The 15603-nt window shown below is 39.2% G+C and overlaps 1 protein-coding gene across 1 annotated transcript in view; it reads right to left on the reverse strand.

Moving 5' to 3' along the window:
* The window catches only part of si:ch1073-396h14.1 (disintegrin and metalloproteinase domain-containing protein 10), a 29606-nt gene extending 14620 nt beyond the window's left edge, over nt 1–14986 (reverse strand). Inside the window, exons 1-8 of the mRNA XM_034705983.1 lie at nt 14926–14986; nt 12979–13126; nt 12631–12749; nt 12082–12237; nt 7691–7776; nt 6651–6773; nt 2671–2763; nt 2237–2405 (exon numbers count right to left, since the gene is read on the reverse strand). Coding sequence (XP_034561874.1) covers nt 2237–2405; nt 2671–2763; nt 6651–6773; nt 7691–7776; nt 12082–12237; nt 12631–12749; nt 12979–13126; nt 14926–14986 — 955 coding nt within the window. The remainder of the gene's footprint in view (nt 1–2236; nt 2406–2670; nt 2764–6650; nt 6774–7690; nt 7777–12081; nt 12238–12630; nt 12750–12978; nt 13127–14925) is intronic.
* Nucleotides 14987–15603: the final 617 nt, after the last annotated feature.

A 15603-nucleotide genomic window follows, 5' to 3' on the forward strand; every position in this document is an offset into this window, starting at 1 on the left:
GTTTACGGTCCCATGGTTTAAAGCCGTCCATTACCCAATACCAGCAATAAACTGGGGGAAGTGGGTTATGCTGATATGCGACTGAGCGTGTCTGTTGCTTTGAGGTCAAACATTATCAACATTTAATAGACCTTTCATTCTTCGGGCTGTCACATGATCCTGAAATGTCACAACAATGTCACTGCCACTATGAATCCACAATGTGTACTTGTGTGCGCGTTTGTGTGCTCCTCACGTGAGGAGTCACCATGGTGATCCTGCTGTGGAATGCAGTCACCAATCCTCACTAAGATGTCTGGGAGTCGTGTGTGTGTGTGTGTGTGTGTGTGTTTGTGTGGTTGTGTGAGTGTCAAAGGTTGGTTGCTCCCTAATCACATGTCATTGTGGTCGTCTGCTCTCACGCCCCTCAGTTTAGCCAATCAAATGTTGCGTAGGAGACAATGTCATAGATGCAAGCAGTAGGACAGTCCCACCAAAACAATCCGTACCTCCAACCTCCTCGGTCACAACAATCACAGCAAACACACGCACACAATCAGTCAGCAGACCGGAGAGACGGCTGACGTCAGGACAGGTCATAGTTTTTGTTGATATGTTGAAGTTAATACGTTTATTCCGCTTAACAGGCTTTCTACAAATTTAGAATTAGTTCAAATATTATTTCTGATTTGACGTGAAAAGGACTTTGAAAACAGCAGTGATCAGTGGAAGCAAATCAATGACATTACATTGTGCATTTAAATGGCAAACTCAAAATATTACGTAGTCTCTGATTCAGAAGGGGAACATTTCCAACATTATCTTGAATATAGTACTTGAAAATTAATCTTGGTACATAACAGATGAAGTGAAAAATTTAAATTATAAGAAAGTAATGCATCCTATTAGTAAAAAATAAACCTAATGTTGTCAATCAGAGCTAACGGTTGTGGTTAATTCACTATTTTTTGTTTTGTTTTGTAAATAAAACATGTTGTTTTGATTTTGATTTTGCATAGTAACCCTCCTGTTATGTTTGTTTTTTAGGGACAGCAATAATGTTCCTGGGTCAATTTGACCCGGGGAATATTCAATGATCCAAACGTGTCAGTGCCCCAAAAAATCCCCAAAAACATTTTTAATGTCATTATGAACTCCATTACTAACCATTTAAATCAATATTTAGTGCAATGGTGTTTTTTTTAATTATCACAGATCATGGTTCAATGAGTATAACTTGTAAATCCTTACAGATGTTTTTTTGGGGTGTGTGCTTTTTGCCATTCAAAACAAAACTCTGCTTGACTAAACGGCCTCAAAACAGATGCTGCGAACTTGTGTCCTCAACACACTTACATGGGAGAAATCATTCTTACATGCATTTTTACTGCACTTACTTATCTAATGTGACTAATCAACTCAGTCTTCTATGACTCTGTGCCCATTAAGCAAAGCCCCCTCTTCACCATCCATGTCAGGACAGCTGAATTCAAGCTGACTGCGTCCATCACCCCTGATTCTCTTCTTTCATCGGTCAAATTATTCACACTGAGCTAGTAACTGTGAGTGTGTGATGGAGCGCTGAGTGAGGCCTCTGGCCAGCTTGTGTCATGTGAGGGCCAGAGAGGGAGCAGCGCTTTGGTAGATCAACAGAGATTCATGCAGAGATTCACACAGACAGACAGAGCAGGAAAAATATTAGTTCACTTTCCAGGTGTTACGTTTTTTAACAGGATATGTTTCATGTTTTTGTTCAGCCTGTTTTGCCCTTGACATAAACTGATATGTGTCGACTGTCAGAGGGCTGCGACTAATTTATTTTTGCAACATTTTTAATCTAGTCAGTTTATTGGAATATCCAGTTATTCAGTTGCATCACGGAACAAAAGAAATTGCCTTTTTTCTTGGAAACGATGTATTTAAAATACACATCTTTGAGATTTCATCACGCCTTTCTCTTAGGTGTGCATTCTTCAAAGTTGAAAAAAGTGAAAACAGTTAGCTTAAAAGTAGATTTAGGTGAAGGTTCTGCAGGGCATCCACTACCCTGTTATCAACTCACTATTTCCCTTATTTTTGTCCATTTGATCCAGTTCCATAATGTCAAACCATACAATTTAAAAACTGCATAAGCTTGATAAATCATTTCATCTTTAGAATAGATCATTTATGTTGATGTTACTTTGATTATTTTGTAAGTTTAAAAAATATGTGTGATATTTGTGTGAGTGCAGGTGTCAGGGTGAGTCCAACTCACCAGGCTTTCCCCGCCAGGCGAGCCCGAGTGTCCCGCTGTAGTCTCTGTTAGTGAGCAGGTAGGACAGACAGAAGTCCTCCCAGTTGTTCTCAGAGAACAGACTCAACAGTTTTTCAGGACCAATGTACAGAGGATATAGAGGATCCTTTTTGTCCTCCTCCGTCATCACCTGGAGACAGGCATATACAATAATTATTTAAACACCCCTCAAAAATCTGTGAAACAGCAACTCAACTGACCTTACCACTCCAAACAATCTAACTGTATTTCTTTCATTTCTGTGGACAGTCTGTACAAGAAGAAGACCTACAGGTACCATCTGTGACTGATTTTAATATTTCAGAAGCTAATTCTACAGCTTTCCTTTTCAGACCCGCATCTGCAATGCAGGTTTGGGACAAGCGCATCATTGCTGGAGGGCACAAGGATCTTACTTTGAGGGATTTCACTTGAAAGTTGATCAGCTTGATCCCATCAAAGTCCACCTTGTCAAAGATGTCGTTCACAGCCCGCATGTAGGTGGCAATCTGGCAGGAACAAATATTAAAGTGAGGAGAAAGTCAAATACGCAATGATTAGCAACTGCTTCTCAAAATTGGTAGCAAAATATGAAGTTACATTGATTGAAACTCAAAGTTGCAAAACAAAAGTTTTCAAATGGGCACTAAAATCTGATATATGAATGAAACTTTTACTGTCCCTGGGGGAATTTGCTTTACACTAGGATCATGAAAAAGTATTAAAAGTAGTTCATACTGTAAGTTAAGCATTGCATGACGACTTATGAAGAGGATTAAGTGCCAAGTTCAACTGAGAGTTAAGACTATGTATCAGAGCTTGCTTGGCAGCTAAATGCTGTGATAAATGATGCCTTTTTCAGCCCTCATCCTGTGCATTCTGTACAAGAATCCTGAAGTTAAGCGTGTATAAACAGGCCAGAAGAGGTGCAGTGGATCTGTTGTGATATTGTGAGAAATTCAAAGTTTACTGGTCAGTCATGTGAGAAATCATATACATTTGTTTCCCAGTTATCTTGTTTTACCTTGCCCTGTATGCCCAGATACATTAAATATATACTTTTTGGCTATGCTGTCTGTATTTTACAGTTCAAAAGTATAGGATGCATTTGTCAAACTCTCATATATCTCAGTATGTCTATTAAAATACCAGGGTGTCATTCTCCTAAACCTGCAATAATGATGAGAATAATGATGAGATTATGATCTACTGAGCAGCACATAGTTGTAGTGCATTGAGCTCTCAAGGTATGGGCTGGCCCCTGAAACAATGAATGTTTGGTAGAAGTCTTTGACAAATATACAAAAGTATAACAGAGCAGATTAAACTTGACTCTGGAAGAATTGCCCCACCTATTGGGTAAAGGCAGCACGCACAAACACACAATACAAATAAGCAATGCAAGCGCAAACATCCTCGACCAAGTTTGGATACAAAATGTTAGCATGTGAAGTCACTCCAGGTTATTCTCCGTGTATTTTCGATGTCGGTGGCACAGCAAGTCACAATTCAGAGCAACACGTGCTGACTGGTAACATGTGAAGGTCTACACAGAAAGAAACGCACAAACAGGGAGGGAGGCGGGTGATATTCATGAATGTAAATATTGACACCTTAGACAGAGGAGACAGTGGAATCAGGTCAGCAATGAGTGATGATCATGCCTATTTACACTCAAAGATCACATCGTACTTCACTTCCCGTGAACTTTCTCACATGGTGTGAGAAAGGCCTGGCACTGACCCAGGAACAAGTATGATTGTTTAAGCTGGAAAGAATCTGACGTGGGTCAGATGAGGTGATGAAAAGATGGACAGCAGGAGTAAAGCCACTGTGGCCAAGAAAAGCAGCTATAGACAGACACATGTAGTCATTCACTGACCTTGTTTCGACCACAGAGAGATCTAATTAAACACAGGCAAGACAGACAGGGAGAAAACTCAACAAATAAAGGAATAACTTTGAACTGAAGCGAGAACAGATACTCAGAACTTGGATTTATAATAATGAGATAAAGTCACATCTGTGCTGTCCTACTTTCTTATCCAGCATTAAAATATTATTTATTGGTTTTAATTTGGACTAAATTATAAAAGACTTAAGGTTAACGTTTCACCACAGGATTTCCATGTCAGCTTGCTGCTGAACGCAATATCAGCATAGCATCTCACATGACCTCTGACCCCTATGACAAGCACTTTCTTCAGACAAAGAAACTGTTACATAGACTGACTAAAATCTTTGTTATCTTTCTCACTGAGGCAAAAGAAGCATTCCAGCAGCTATTACTCAAAGCATCAAATAAATCTGAGCTCATGGCAGGTCAGTCAACCTTGAAACTAAGATTAGCTTAAACCAGCAAATTCATGCACATGACTTTTAATCAAATTTGCAGCTGTAAACTCATACTGTGTACCATCTGAGCTGAAAAATAATTTTGCTTTAACAATTCTCACCCCCCAACCGTCAGTGACAAGCTGAGGCAGAAGTTCTGCTGCTCTATAAAGGTCAGAGGTTAAGAGTGCAGGACACAGGGTTAAAAATGATGGACATTTTAATTGTAATCAGCTACTTTAGAGTTCCTACAATACATGAAGCATGAGTTAGCAGTCATCCATTTTTAATATCAAGTTTCCTTTGAAGCAACTTTGTTGTTTTTATTATAAATACCCTTCACTATTACTCCATGTGCAGCTTGTCCTTGGTATGCCTCATGTAGGTTTGTTTCTGTGAACTCAAGGCACATAGTGCAGCTGAGGGAAAGAAGAAGGAGGTGACTGGTCCTCCTTGTTTGACTATGTGGACTAGCTGTTCTGTGCCAGGTGTTAAGGGCCAGGACTGTATTTAGCCAATGTTTGTGATCCATATGCCACCATGTTCTCAATGGGAAAGAAGTTTCTCAACATCCTCCTCATTGATGTTATGTGCCATGCTGACAGCTGTGTGTATTCGTGCAGGCATGCGGCTCTACATGCAGCCTCAGAGCAAAAACACTTTGTCTTTATTTTACTGTTTTTGAATGTCAATGGTAAATGATGTATTACCCCAAACTGACCCCACTGTTGTGATTCGACTCATCAGATGTTAGTCAGTAAACAATAATAAACAGGACATAGGAAAATATGAATTATAATTAGAATACCTGCCTTGGCCGAGCAAAACTCTCCTTTTCTTTTTAAAGATTACTAAAGAAATGTGAGATCACAGACGGTGACTCGCACAATGTGATTTCACATAATTCAATTAAAACCATTTCTTATTGGTCAGTTGGTCAAAATCAGCTCGTTTTTCAAGTAAAATTGTTTGTCAAGACAACATGGAAGTGTCTCGTCCCATTCTAATTGTCATCTGCCCGCAGCTCAGTGTTGCCATCAGGCCAGGGGCAGCAGGGTCAGTTGTCCAGAACTGGAGTACCCTTGTCCTGGTCACAGGCAAATCTGTCAACTGCCTGGATGCCATCATTGTGAAACCCTGAACATGATTATTCACTTGTCCCAGTCAGAATCAGGGGTAAAAGGGGAGGAGACAAAAGCTTTTCTAACTTGAAATGTGTGACTTAAAATGTTGATTCAACATTGAATTACAAAATACTTTGCCATTCATGATAGCTCTAAGCATACACATACAACATCACTTGAGCTCCTTCTGTTGTTCTTGTTTTTGCAAAGCAAATTGTCAAATGTGTCACTGAACAAATGGCCCTGTCGCTTCACCTAGTGCTTTATTATTACAGAGCTTAATTTCCACATTACACTACTTTCTAATTCTAGTACTTTATAGAAGGTATCCTTGATGTACATAAGACCCTTTTTACATTGTAATAAGCCTGTTGTAAATGTTTTATTTTCAGTGTCTTTCAGATTAGATTTTATAAATAAGAATTACATCAGGTTAACTTTGACTTCAGCTCTATAAACTCAAAATCCAGGACAGTGTTGGATTCAGAGACTGGTTTCCAAACACGGCACACTCAGGTCAGCTGACAGCTGATAATCTGTGCTGTGTTTTGTTGCTTCTGAAGGATGTTCCATCAAACTATTAATGCTCTGATGCACATTGTGTTCTCTGTGGCCTCAAACATGGGACAGCTCAGGTTAGTGTCTGAGTGTGTCATTGCACTGGACTTATACGTTGGCTTTTCTCTGTGTACAGATAAATTGGGCAACAATCGAAACTGTACTTTATTTTGCTGAAGCTGACATAACAGTTTCATACTTTGGGCTCTTTTCGGGGTTGTTACCCTTTGACTATTTGCAAAAGCATTGCATATGTACTGCACATGACATCATGGTTAAACAAAAAAACTCATTCTCTCAGGGTGTGTCAAATATGAAGTATGATCCCTTTTCAAACTTAGACCAGCATAGATTATTTTTGGAAGACCTGCACGGCTCACCTGAGCCACCACAGCTGCAATTGACTTGAACTTCTTGTAGTAGCGGTAGTCAGCATGAAAGTGGAGCAGGCAGGAGGTCTTAGACTCATCTACTGTTCTCCTTGGTCGGCTCACTGCCGCCTCCTGTGGATGACATTGCAAAAACACACAAAAAAAGGAAATTATACATGAACATATTTTAAAGGGGGCACAAATTGGGAAGCAGGTTTGAATCACTATACATGTTGATATATCACCAATTCATAGTTGAGCAGATCTTTGTTACTAGTTCATCATTTTTCATTATCAACCTACCGGGCAGGCTCAAGATTAAACCCTGACAGCTGTTTAACATTGTGTATCACAGGGGTGACATTTGTCCCAAAAGGAGAGGGTACGTGTAACTGCAGGAACCCAACATGACTCCTCTGGAACATCTGTTCAGACCATTTCATGATCAAACAGTGGAAATGATCTCCACCGCCAGGTACGTTGTTAAAAATGGATTCATACCCATGTCCAGATATCCATTGTGGACAATGACCAGTGGGACCACCACCTAATCTCACCTCGCAGGTTAACAATAAACCAGGAACCCAAAGGGGGAGTTTTTCTTAATAGATTGTGCAGATGTTTGTTCCATTATACCTTATAGACGCTTTACAACACAGTCAATGTTGTCTGCTGGATCTGGATCTGGATCTGCAGCCCTTCTCTAAATATTGTTTTGCGAGGAAACAGATTTCAGCTTCAGGTCACCATGCTGTTTTTCTGTATTTACACAAAAATAAATCCTGTTATTTGCTCTTTGTGACTCAACAGGCTAAATAAAAGTCACAGCTCGTCTATGTGAGCTCATAAATTGGGTCAGTTATAACATAGGAAACAGACTTGCAGCTTACTTTACTCTCAGAAGTGTTCTTGGTTTGGGATTAATCAGCTTTAAATGACTTTGCAGAGGAGGAAAATTCAAGGGTGAGGACAGAAAAAGAAATGTAGGCAGAGTGTGTGTTTCCGTTTTAGTGTGTGCAGTCACTGAGGTGATGTCTGGTCTGTCCTACCTCACCGAGTCCGAGGCTTTGGGCGAGGCGGTTTAAATGATCTGAACCACAGAATTCACCAGGCCTACTTTTCATGGATGGTAGACCTACACAAAAAACAAACAGACAATTTAAAAAACTTTTAGTTTTGTAATGTATTTTGTGCATGCCTAGTGTCAGATTTGCTGATAGTGGGCTAAACCAAGTGTTGTTAAAGTAAGAAAGACATTTTTGTTAGAGGAACAGACTTAAAGTCACAAATTATATTAAAAAATAAATAATTGGCAGCTTTTGATTTTATAAATAAAAACTAAAAAAAACAAAATTTCCTGTGTTTTCATATTTGCAAAATCGCTTTTTACAGGAATTAAGAAGCAAATACATGTTATTGATACAATTTCCACTTTAACAATTTTAAGTGCAAGTATTTTTTTTTATAACATTGCCAAAACAAGCTAATGGTACATATTAGGTTTTGGAGATTTCGGCCATTGAACAACAAAAATGAGTAAAGACCTTTAAGGGCAGAAGCGCCTCCACATTGTGAGACACTTTATAAATAGAGAACCCACATTTTGAAATTAGAGCTGTGGCCTGAAACTGGGACATGAGACAGCCTTTGGAAAGCACTGTGGAAGTTGCTGGTATTATATCACTAAAACAACATCATCGTCTGCATATTGCAACACCTTTGAGACAGCCGTCTCTTTTAGATTAATGTAATAATGATAGGGGGAAAGTTGGGGAGAATTGCATTTGCAAAAATTAGCCCATCAAACACAAAGGATTCAACAAATATTCAAGGAGCCAAGAGGCTTCCTTCCATACCCTAACCATTATCCTTGCAAAAGAGAGAGTTTGGTCAATGTCTGTGGTGTGTCAGCACTGAGACAATGTAATGTTAAGTATACCGCTCCAAAATGTTTCACAAGACTGTAAAATAATGAAAAAAATGTGTGTGTGTGTGTGGTTATAGCAGAATTCTAATGTACAGACTCAACTAGAAACTTCTCCAACTCCCTTGCTGGAGAGAAAAATGGATTTAAATTCCACAAGTTACACTGGAGTCACATGCTACAATAATCCTTTTCACATGACGTTTGTTGTGCTGCAGTAGTGACAGAATCAGGTAATGTTTCGCCAGTTAACTGGTGATGTAAGAGCCTCAAATGGTAATGCATATAAAATCTGAGTGTGCATCTGCATGTGTGCATGTGCACTTATGTGTACGTATGTGAACCACCCTGCCCCAGTAGCCTACATCTCCATGGCTCAGATTTGGGCCTACAGCGAGGGGGAGTCAACCCATGATTGGATCACACCATCCCAGGAAAGTCACCCAGCCAATCACAAACCTGGATTCATTCTACACAATGCCTGAGTGGGGGTGTGCTGTGGGGGTTTGGTTCTGATGTGGAGGCCTAAATGCCAGACATCTAACCACTTATGGAATTGTTTCCAGACCTTGTTACACCCCGGTCCTCTCACTCTGTTTCTGTCCCCTCCTATGCACCACTCTGAAGCAGATAATTGATCCCGTCCTGCGTTGCCAAAGTTGCAAAAGACTGTTTTTACTTCTTTTTGATTTGCCAAAATAAAAAGTGCAGAAAATGTCTTAGTGATTCTGTTGGGAGTGATCTGTCTTCCAAAACAATTAAAAACTGCCAAACTATCAGTTTGAGAATAATTTCCCAAATGCAAAATCAGCTTCACATTTCAGTCAAGATCCACATTCCCAGCAGCTGTAGTGAACTCCTTGAACTATAAAGAGACATTTTGAAACTTGGATGTTTGAGCAACACATCAACACAAGTCAGGATCACTACATTTTAACTCTTGCCCATAATACATTTCTGTATTTTTTCTGTTTTGTTTTCAGGCAAACAAGTAGTTTCATGAGACATTGAGTGTTCATGAACTTTTTAAAACCTAAGAAACATCTGTGCTGCAAAGGAACACTTGATTGTGCATTCAAGTCATCGCCCCCTCAAAAAACCTTTGGTCAGGCCAAGTGCCCCCCAAGTGCCCCTCTACTTACCCCAGGTGCCTCTGTGGTCGGTCTAAGTGCCCTTAAGTGCTACTTTGGTTTTCTCTATGCAAAATAACCTGAAACCTAAATGCAGCACAAAACTGCTCTCTGTGTCATAGAATGTTTCCCCCTGCCCATAAGAGTGTGTCCACTACTCCAGAAATGTCAGCACTGGGATTAGAGCTCTGATTCATCAGTTATTTCATGGTGTTTCTCAAACAGTTCAGAAACACTTTTAACCCTCGTAATGAAACTCTTCACAGCTGAAGCTACTTTTCACTTTTATCTCTTTAAAAAATATCCTGATGTGATTGTTAAACAGTCTTCTCTTGCATTTATCATAATGCCCCTTGGGATACTTTAAATGATGGTGAATTTAATGTGTGATTCATTGAAGTTCTATCTAAGTAACATAATTTGAAAGGTATCAAATTAAACTTCAACTGGATCTCACATGGTTTCAGTTTCAATTTGAATCATTTGTAATTAGCACAGGAGTTAAACATTGTGGCATTTACTATTTAGGGTTATTCAAAATGTGTACAGTATTCTTGGCTTATCTTGAGGATGAGGTTAAAGTTGGCAAACATCCTACATATATTGTCATATGTTGTATCAATTACGTGTGTACTTAATGTGTATGTAAATATTTAGGAATATTTGATAAAGCTTCAGAAATTGTCATATCTGGTTTTGCTATTATATTACTAAAATGTTCAAGATAAAGTATTTAAAGAATTTGTAAATGATATCATTATTATTTTGTTTTATCTTTCCCATGTTATTGGTACTTTTCTAAAAGGGAATTGCTGCTCACCTTAGTGATTTAACCTCTGAGGTAATGTGTAACAAGTACTGCCATTTATTAAAAAAATAATATTATTCATATTATACAACAAAAATGATCTTATAAAACATGATATGTAGAGAAAGCCAAGACCGCAACCTTTATACTTTTCTTTACAAACACCAGGCTAAATCAACGATTCACAAACACTAGGTAACTTTGAGCTATGGCAGCAATAAGAAACCTCAAGTAGACAAATCTTGCTTTGGTCATTCTTCTGAGACCACATTGTTATCAAATTATTTAATTACCGTCCCATTTTTATATAACTATGTGTTAATTAACCTTAGTTTTACAAAAGTGTTTGACTTTTGAGCAGACCAGGTGTTCTGTTGTCTTTGTTGAAAATATTGCTGTCGTAGGCTGTGCACTTTGTCCCACATTTGAAAGACTTAAAGACATCCTAAATCCCAGGGGGACCTTTGTTGCCCCCAGACAACAACTGCAGGATGTGTAAAACACACACAGGAGTACACCATTATGTCATATCTCCTGGCCTAAATTAATATGTCTAAGGAAAGCATTGATTGTTTATGGAAATATCATGTACAAAATCTTCAACAATTTCCTGTAATGCAGGTCTATGAATGAGAGACCAGGATGTTGTCGATTTCAGCACTATGAAAAGTAAATGTGGCCACAGTTGTGAAAAGCATTGGAGAAACGTTGGGAAGCGAGGGGAGGAAGGCAGCCACAGAGTCTGTGTAAATTTAAGAACACTGGGAGGGCTGTCGTACACTCCTGTTCCAGTAAAATGCTTTCTCAGAAAATCTTGTACAAATGTTAATGTGCACGTGACACCACAGAACCCAGCAGAGTGATACACATGCTCATACACAAGAATATGTACAGTACATAACATGTTGACAGCACTCTGGCCTATCCAAAAGCTAACGTAATCAAGGGAGCTTCTGAATCAGTTGTTGTAGGAACTTTTTTCAAGGGATTCAGCTCTTTCCCTTTAGAACGACTTATGGCTATAAATTATACTTCCATCTCTCTTTCTCTCTTCACCTTGCTCCTCGTTGAAGCGGCTATCTGTGCTCTTCCTTTGCAAGTCACACCACATAGTTTAAGGTTTCTTTGGCCTGGGTGCTTCCTAGGACCCCTCCTCAGAGGCTGAAATAGTATCTAATGTTACATCACAACACCACTCTTACTATTACTCAGGGGTACAAATAGGTTACTGACCTCTTCTAACCTCAGTTTGAACTCAAGTTTGGGGCTACACTGCATTGGAGCAGAACAATGTGGATTTGGAACAGGGGAAAAGGGTTTTCCAATATAGTCATTTATCTTTCTTTGATACTGCCAAGAGGGCCATGATTCAACCTGTTTTGGGACATGCACTGTAGCAAAGAATTTCTTCTTGTGCTCTTGCCATCATCATCGAATTGCCATGAAAAGCAGCTGAAGTTACAGATGAGGTGACACTGGAGAGGTCGAAGCTGTAGATGCACACACTTCAGCTTTCTGCTTTTTAAGATCCTACTGAGCTGTAGAAGCTTGAATTTGTATAAAAAGTTATATTCTTACTCATGTCATCCTCATGGTAGATGATAGAGTGGTGATCTGTTTGGTTGCTGTTGTATCTATCCACCGGCTCCACATGATAAGTCCCATTATCTGTGTGGATGGTTCCCTCAAACAGACCCTGTGACACAGAGCCATGGCAGGCTGAGCCATGTTCACCTAAAGGACAGGGTTAAGAGAGATTACATGTCTGGGTCAGAGAGGTGAACATGAACAGAGTAAGAGATAACTGAGAAACAAAGACAAACAGACAGACATCACAGATACAAGGGAAAATATTAAGATAAAAAGTAGTGTTCAGACATAGGAGGGATTCAGGATGGGAGATATTAGTCAACAAGATAGAGGAAAAGAATACACTGACTTTCATTCATTATACATAGCTAATTAAGTTTTACTTTGATCTTCAAATTCCAGCAATCAGGACTTTTCTAACACGAGCAGATGTTTATCCACATGTATTTTCTCCACATGTTTTAATCAAAGTCAATAAATCACCAATATCAAAAGTTTGGAATTGAAGTAAAATCCCAGGATAAGGATGTTACCCACCCTCTAGTGTTCCTGAGTATAAATGTGAGAGGTCAGCTGATGTGGAACCATTTTTGAGGACCAGTTGGAAATTTTCAGAGAACACTGCTGCATTGCGTTTCAAACGCAGGCGAAAAGTTCTGATGAAAGCAAAAAGACAAACAGCTCACAGATGTGGTCAAAGCTTTGTAGTGTAATGGAAGGTATGTAGATCTATCAACACAGGGCAAATATGGAAAAGTAATGGCTGACGTGTGTTATTGCTTACAGGAATAAATAGTGAGTTGCTTAGTACTGAGTTTTAGTTGCGTCTTTTAAATTAAAGAGGGCTTTGAAATAATTACCTCAGTTAGAGGAATGTGAAGTTACCTGTGAAAAGCAGTAAAGTCCAGTTTCAGTGTGTATTCCTGGTGTTGTGTGGCTCTCCTGCTTCTCAGGTGCTCCTTGTGTAGATCCTTCCTGTTGTAGGACAAGCCCTCATAGTGCTGTATATATGGACTGATGCTGCTTACAGCCCCTGGCAGAGAGAAATACACTCTTGTCATTTCACAGAGCAGCATCTGTTAGGAGCCTTAACCGGCAACATACCCCCATCACCTCCATATTAATCTGGTCTCATACTCAGTACTCAACATGTTGCAGTAATTGTATTCTCGACATTCCTGAAAATGAGAGTATAACCAGTGGTGGACAAAGTACACATCTTCATTACTTAAGTCAAAGTATAGATCCTCCAGGTCAAATATTACTACAAAACAAGTGAAAGTTGCTCTGCAAAATTATTACTTGAGTTAAAGTACTGAAGTACTTGCTTTGAAAAATACTTAAGTATTCAAAGTACTTTTTAAAAAAACTCAAAATGTCATTTTTTTTATATTTTCAAAACACACAAGTGCATTCAAGAATACATAGGAGTACATTCTGTTACATCATGTTCATCTGGAAACCATTACTTGAAATCTCTAAAAACTATACCATGGACATGGATATAACACAGACAACTTAGTTTGAAATGTTCATCTGGAATGAAACAAATGTTACGTAGCTCAACACGCTTTCTCAGGTTGGACAGTGAATTTTTGTATGTTTGTGCAGAGTGGGAAACACGGTGAACATTTCAAACGATACGTATCATTCTTCATTTCAAAAACCTCTAACACAGGCTGAAGATATGGTCATGGGTGATCAGGTGGAGAATTATAGCCATCATTAACACCTCTAAATGAACGGCCTGATCTGAGTGAAACTTGCTCTGTGTTTGCACCATGTTCAACCGTGGATACGCACGATATACAGGTACGACTAAACCACTGAGACAAACAGAACTACACAAACACATTTTACTGTCTTAGGGTTCAGATTTCAGAAAAGAGAAGGACATTCATGAGATGACTTCAAAGCAAAAGTAGTGAGTAACTAGAGCACTGATGGAAATGTAGTGGAGTAAAAAGTACAATACTTGTCTTCTGAATGTAGTGGAGTAATAAATAATAAGTGCCTCCAAAAAATAATACTTAAGTAAAGTACAGATACTCAAAAAATGTACTTAAGTACAGTACTCAAGTAAATTTACTCTGCTACTGTCCACCACTGAGCATACCCTATGATTTCTCAAGATTTAGTTAAAGGTTGGATGAGTGAATTTGGAAACCAATGCTCAGATTGCTCATTCCTGTTACCAAATAAGCCAACAATCTGTTATTCTACACTCTTGCCATTGTCAAGTGGCCTCATACTGTATGAGTAATCTGGGTTGAATGTGAAAGTGGTGGCAAACCTGAGAAAGCTCAAGGATAGGCTTGTGCCGTCATGTACAAGCTGTTACTACCTACTCACGGCTGACTCCCCTTGCTGAATCACACTTCCTTAAACATTAAGCAACTGGGTGTACCCCATTAATCACTGCTAAATAATTTCAATGTTATTTTCTGCGTAGGGTTCGCATGAGGACTCCTATTTTCCTACATTCCTGAGAGGACAGGTCGAGACAAGTGTCAAGCCAGAAGAAGCCTGTCCACCACAGCAAACACAAGCTGCATGCACACACATCCACACACACACAGACAGTAAAACACACACAAATAGACACGCACAGGGACTCATACATATCCACACAAACATAAACAAACCCAAATACTTACACAGGGTGCAGTAAGTACCTTTCATTCAAACAAGCATACACACACTCTCATGCACACATACATACACACACACACACACACACACACACACACACACACACACACACACACACACACACACACACATACACACACACACACACACACTAATCTGCATATTCCCCCACCACACTACCTGTAATCTGTTCCCGGCAGTCGACCAACAGCAGCAGCAGCCAGTAGTGTTGCACACCCATGGTCTTCTTATTGTATAGTTTTTGTTTTCCCGTAACTTTCACATTGTTTTCTTTCTTCTCCTACGTTCACACTCGTCTCCCTTTATCATCTTTTCTGATTTTACCTCTCCCTCCAACAGCTGCGTACCTGTGGTCTTCCCGCACAGGAATGCGACTAGTTTGGAATTTCAAGCCAGGACTGAGCAAGAATATATGAACACTGACTCGGTGGAGAGGCATATTCAGACTTGTTTGCAAGCATATTGCCAGTTATAGCAAGGCTTTGAAATATAATTGGAGAAGATTATTTATCAGAGGGAAGTGGCTTTAAGTTGGGGCCTGAAGAAATAAAATTAAGTACCTTTGGCTGAATAACTAATGAAGGCAGAATTCTCCCCTCCTTGAAGTGCTACTTTAAATATAGAAGTCAATAAGTTTTTTTTTATCCTTTTAAAGGAAAAAACAGAGTCATAAATGACTAACATATTGCATATAAGAAGTTGCTGAGCTATTTCAGTCTTGACCAAAAGTTGAGTTTCAAACTGACTGACAGACATTACTTCAGGGTCATCAGGCTCGTGGCAATAGACACTTTTTTTGCTTTAACATATTGATTCGAAGAAAGTTTGGATTGAGGG

The sequence above is a fragment of the Notolabrus celidotus genome, chromosome 2 (genome assembly GCF_009762535.1).
Source record: "Notolabrus celidotus isolate fNotCel1 chromosome 2, fNotCel1.pri, whole genome shotgun sequence".
NCBI lineage: Eukaryota > Metazoa > Chordata > Actinopteri > Labriformes > Labridae > Notolabrus > Notolabrus celidotus.